The sequence below is a fragment of the Manacus vitellinus genome, unplaced genomic scaffold (assembly GCF_001715985.3).
Source record: "Manacus vitellinus isolate BGI_N305 unplaced genomic scaffold, ASM171598v3 scaffold_143_pilon, whole genome shotgun sequence".
NCBI classification, from domain to species: domain Eukaryota; kingdom Metazoa; phylum Chordata; class Aves; order Passeriformes; family Pipridae; genus Manacus; species Manacus vitellinus.
The window spans coordinates 180,936-186,373 of record NW_021939025.1 but is presented as its reverse complement, the minus strand read 5'-3'; the positions used below and the strand labels follow the sequence as shown (position 1 = coordinate 186,373).

Sequence of the window (5,438 nt, the reverse complement as noted above, 5' to 3'; positions counted from 1 at the left end):
TGGACATGGATCGGGATGGGGTCGTGGTGCAATGGTCAGTGGGATGGACATGGATCGGGGTGGGGTCGTGGTGCAATGGTCAGTGGGATGGACATGGATCGGGATGGGGTTGTGATGGAGGGGGAGCTTGAGGCCTGGATTAAGGAGGCCCAGAAGAAGGCCATGGTTGGGAGTGTGGAGCAGCAGTGGCAGGAATTTGACTTGGCCCAAGCTGGATTTGTCCCCTGGAATGAGCCCAGGGATGTGCCAGCCTGGGCAGATGTCCCCAAAGTCTCACTTAAAAACCCCCAGAACTCCCCAAATTGACCTTCTGGTGGCATTACTGAAGGAAAATCCCAGGAAAAGAACCCAAAATATGTAGAACCCCCCTCATAATGGATGGGGATGTTTGGGGACAAACACAGCTCTGGGCTGAATCCCATGGATTTAGGGATTAACAGCATGTGGGAATGGGGGGTTTTGGTCCCTTGGAATTCCTGGCTCGGGGGGGCATTTGGAACCTGCAGGTGGAACTGACTGACTGGTGGTTGTGAAACCACCTTGGTGTGTCCATCCCATCCCATCCCATCCCTAATCCACAAAAACCATCAGCAGAGCCATTAATCCCTTTCCCTTGTCCTGGGAGCAGTGTGAGACCCTGGAACTTGGGGGTTTGGGGACATGAGCCGCAGCCTCGGACACCCCCGGGAGCACGGGAAGGAGCAGCTGTTTTGGGGTTAAACCCTTGAACCCCCAGTCCCTGTGCAGCTCCTGCCTCCAGCACTGCAGACGGAGGAGCCGCGGCTCCAGAGCGGGAAACCCGCTCGAATTTCCTAAATATTGCCAAAAATAGTCAAACTACTCCGTGGGATGTGCGGAGGGGGAGCTGCCACACGGGAGGCTCATCCATCTCCCTCGGGCTCATCCATGTCCCTCGGGCTCTGGGAGGATCTGGGTTTTCCGTGCTGGTGGCCGGGGAAAGCCCCCCACTCCTTCCCGGGCTGGGGCAGCGCTTCCCAAACCTCCCTTTGCCATGGATTTCTGGGATCTGGGCTTATCTGCCCATGTAAGTGCAGCCTGGAAGGGGGAGGAGAGATCCTGGGAAGGGTTGAACACCCTTTTTTCCTGAGGGGGTCTGGGGTGGGATTTAAGACCTGCAGGTGTGGGACAGGGAAAAATATAAACCTTACTGAGGAAAACCTTAATGAGGGAAAACTTAATAAGGAAAAAACCTTAATGAGAAAACCCTGAATTAGTGAAACCCTCTTAATGAGCTTAAGGAAAAGCCCCTTCCCACAGGCAGAGCAGTTATTTGGGCAGTGCCCAGCCCCAGCAGGGCCGATCCCGAGCCCGGAGCGGTGCCGGAGGCTGAGTGTCCTTGGCAGGCCCCTTGGAGCCTCGGCTCGTGCTGCTCCCACATAGCTGTGTCCTTACGGAGTGCCGGGAGGATCCCGCCTCACGCCCTGGCTCCGGCTCCTCTCGGCAGGAATCACTTTTCCCCAGCTCCTTGCTGCTGGAAGATTCCCTCCCTTCCCCTCAGTCCCCTCCCTGGCCGGAGCAGGGCTGGAATGCCTCTGGAAGTGCCTCTGGAGCGCTGGCGTGCAGCCGAGGGTTGTGTGGGGCCGGGCACCGCCCTTGACTGCTCCAGGGGGTTGGGAACACAGCGTTTTGTCAGCAAAACCAGGTGCTGGGGGGGGGATGGTTTTATTAATTAATTAATTAAACATGGGGATGAGTCACCAGGTGGCCCCCAGAGGTGTCACAGAGCCATGTGGGGCTCTGGTGGGGGAATTCCGGGAAGCAGGGAATACCAAGTGCTGAATGTCCAAGAGCTTCATCTGAGAGCGAAAATCTCTTTGAAACTCCCTTCAAAATCAAAATAGAAGATAATCATCATATCATCATCATCCCATTTTTGTTAACTCCTCAATCCTGGGGTGGGATCTGAATCATCATCATCATCATCATCATCATCCTATTTTTTAACTCCTGAGTCCTAGGCTGGGATCTGAAACCAGGAACACTCATCCCAGGAGAAGCTTCTCTGTCTGCTCCCCCAAACCTCCCCCTGCCCAGGGACCAAGACACAAAGTGGCCTTGGGGGGGAATGTGTGTGACCATTTTTAACCCACCTGCCCCCTGCCCTCCATCAGACTCATCGATTGGCCCGACAGCAAATAAGGAATGGGCCCAATCCCGAGGGTTTCCTTGCCTGGGGCTGTGCCGCTTCCTGAGGCGAAACCTTGGGAATAGAATAGGGAATTTTGGCTTCATTCTACCCTAGACATGCCTTAAAATCAAAATCTTTAGATATTTAATGGCTCTGGGGCTGCTCCAGAGCTTCTTAATCCGGAGTCCCTTGATCCAGAGCTCTGTAATCCCTGCCTTTTGTCCCAGGCAGCGGAGCAGGGACAAAGGGACGGAGCCTTTTGGAGCCTGTTGTTTAGACCAGGCCTGGCTCTGGTTTAACTTAACCAGAGCGTGGCCACAGCCACGTCCTCCTGGATCCATGTTCTCCGTAGGCTGCCGGCCCCGTGTCCCGGAGCTCCTCTCCCGCTGCCGGCGGGGCTGTGCCGAGTGGCCCCACCGTCCCACCCGGCCGATGCCTCCCGGCTCTGCTGCCGCCCCGGCAGCGAGCGAGATCCCCTTACACATTCCCCTCCCGAAATAGCTCCGGCTGAGCCTCCAACCGTGCCGGCCTCCCCCTGGGAATGCCGCGATCCCGGGGCTGCTGCAGCTCCTCCTCCTCCTGGGAACGGGCGCAGGAGAGGCGCGGCGGCTGCCGGGAGCTGCCCTTGAGGCTGCGGTGGCGAAGCACTGGGAGGTTGAACTGAGGTGGGGGGTTGAGGTTGGGTGGAGGAGGTTGAGGTTGTGCTGAGGAAGTTGAGGGTGAGAAGGGCCCGCTGAGGAGGTTGAGCTGGGGTTGAGTTTGAGGGTAAGGATGTTGAGGCTGTGGTTGAGTTGGGTTGGCTTGGGGTTGGCTTGGGTTGGTGGTGACCATGGTCTCTCCCCTGCCTGAGCTGATCCGGGCGCTCCCTCTGCTCCTTCCCAGACGACCCGGACCCCGACGACGGCTTCAACTACAAACAGATGATGGTGCGGGACGAGCGGCGCTTCAAGATGGCCGACAAGGACGGGGACCTGGCGGCCACCAAGGAGGAGTTCACGGCCTTCCTGCACCCCGAGGAGTACGACTACATGAAGGACATCGTCGTGCAGGTGGGGCTGGCACGGAGACGTTGGGAATGGATGTTCCCAGGAAGCTCTGGTGAGGGGAGTGCTGGGGGGTGGGAATCACTCCGGGCCTGGCTCACGCCGGTGTCTCTGTGCAGGAAACCATGGAGGACATTGACAAGAACGGTGACGGCTTCATCGACCTGGAGGAGTACATCGGTGAGACGCCGGAGCCACGGTGCTCCATGTGCCCTCCATGTCCCTTCCATTTCCCCATGCAGTGTCAGCTGCTGCCGGCACATCCTTCCCATCCCTCCCCCTCTGGGAATGTTCTCTCTTCCAACTTCTCAACTTCTGCCCCCCACCTTGTGCCAGTGTTGAGGATTTTGGGGTGAAATCCTGATCCAAAGGGTGCTTTGGGATTTTGGGGATGGACTCGGGGAGCTCAAGGCTTTGGGTCAGTCCTTGGGATGGGGACGGGGCTGTGGTGGTCGGGAGGATCCCGATCCCTCTCTCCCCACAGGTGACATGTACAGCCAGGATGGCGACGCTGACGAGCCCGAGTGGGTGAAGACGGAGCGGGAACAGTTTGTGGAATTCCGAGACAAGAACCGGGATGGGAAGATGGACAAGGAGGAGACCAAGGATTGGATCCTGCCCTCGGACTACGACCACGCCGAGGCCGAGGCCCGGCACCTCGTCTACGAGTCCGACCAGGACAAGGTGGGCCCGCGCTCCGGTGGGATTTCGGGAGCGGGGTGGGAGGAGCGGGGGGAATAGCGGGATGTGGCGTTCCCTGCAGGACGGGAAGCTGACGCGGGAGGAGATCGTGGACAAGTCGGACCTGTTCGTGGGCAGCCAGGCCACGGACTTCGGGGAGGCGCTGGTGCGGCACGACGAGTTCTAGGCCTCGCCGGCACTGCTCAGGGCTGCGCCCGCGCCCAGGCCGCTCCCGCCACGGGAAACCCCATCCCGGCGCCCGGGGATGGGGCTCAGGAAAGCCACACCCTCCCCGGCACTCGGGGCTCCTCTCGTGGGTTTTCCTGGGATTTTAACGACTTTTGGGTTATTTTTGTATGTTTTGGTTTTACCACGTGTGGAAACGGCTCCCCCGGCACGGGGGCAGCGACGGGGCCGCCCGGGGCAGCGGGGAATTCACAGCGGGATTGGGACTGGAGGTGGAATAAAAGTTGGAATTGGAGTGAAAGTTGGCAAATTGGAATTGAAATTGGAACTAAAGTTGGAAATGGAATTAAAATTGGAATTTGAATTGAAAGTAAAATTGGAATTAAAATTACAATTGGAATTAAAGTTGGAATTGAAACTAAAATTAGAATTAGACATTAAAATGAAAATTGGAAATTGAAATGGAATTTGAACTTGGGAAGTGAAATCAAATTAAATGGAAACATTGACGTGAAATTGGAATGAGAATTCAAAGCCCCCAAAAAACCCCAAATCCATCAGAGCAGCAGCAGGACCCCGGGAGGTTCCGGGGGGCACCCGAGGGGACCCCAGGGGAGGTGACCCCGGGGTGTGGGAACCCCCCTCCCCCATCGTTGCCCCCCAGGATCTGGCCAGGCCCCCCCGGCCCCACTCCAAGTGCCTTGAATCCCCCAAACCCGGGCTGGGGGGGGGCTCATCCAGCCATCCCACCCCGCTCTGGGATAATTCCCAGTGTTTTCCCTCTTCTGTGTCGTTTGTCCCTGCCCGCAGCTCCCGGAGCTGTGTGAAGTTGGTCTGGCCGCCCCCAGATTCCTGGGTTTTCCCTTAAATTGTTTTCCAAGGGTTTCCAAGTGCCGACTGGATCCTCCCTCCTCCTCCTCTTCCTCTTCCTCCTCCTCCTCCTCCTCCTCCTCTCCCACCTCCCCATCCCTAAATCCAGGGGCGAGCGGTTTGGGAACTTGTCCCCGCGCTGGGCTCAGGGATCTGGGAATGCGGGGGGTGGTTTGGGACACCAGGGATGGTTTGGGACAGCAGCCACGATTTTGGGAACACCAGGAAAGCTCCCCTGGCATCACTCCCAGTGCACCCCTGTGGCCCCTCTCCTGCTTCCCCCATCCATGAGGATTTGTGTCCCACTGACCGCTCCGGACACGGGTTTTCCGCCTGCTCCGGGTTTATTCGGTTCTCTGCTCTGGCTGACTGAAGGGATCCGGCTCGGCCGGGGCTCAATAAACTGTTCAACCCCCTGGGCCGGGGGGCCAGACCCCAGTTCCTGTGTCCCCCCAAACCAGGATCTCGGGGAACCCCCCAGAGTGAGCCGGGAGAGTGTGGGCGGGGGG

The 5,438-nt window shown here is 58.2% G+C and overlaps 1 protein-coding gene across 1 annotated transcript in view; it reads left to right on the top strand.

The window, feature by feature from the left end:
- LOC103759525 (calumenin) overlaps positions 1-5,367 on the top strand; it is a 22,381-nt gene extending 17,014 nt beyond the window's left edge. The window contains exons 3-6 of the mRNA XM_029958165.1: positions 3,032-3,198; positions 3,312-3,372; positions 3,677-3,876; positions 3,956-5,367. Of these exons, the coding sequence (XP_029814025.1) occupies positions 3,032-3,198; positions 3,312-3,372; positions 3,677-3,876; positions 3,956-4,060 (533 nt within the window). The 3' untranslated portion in view covers positions 4,061-5,367. The remainder of the gene's footprint in view (positions 1-3,031; positions 3,199-3,311; positions 3,373-3,676; positions 3,877-3,955) is intronic.
- Positions 5,368-5,438: the final 71 nt, after the last annotated feature.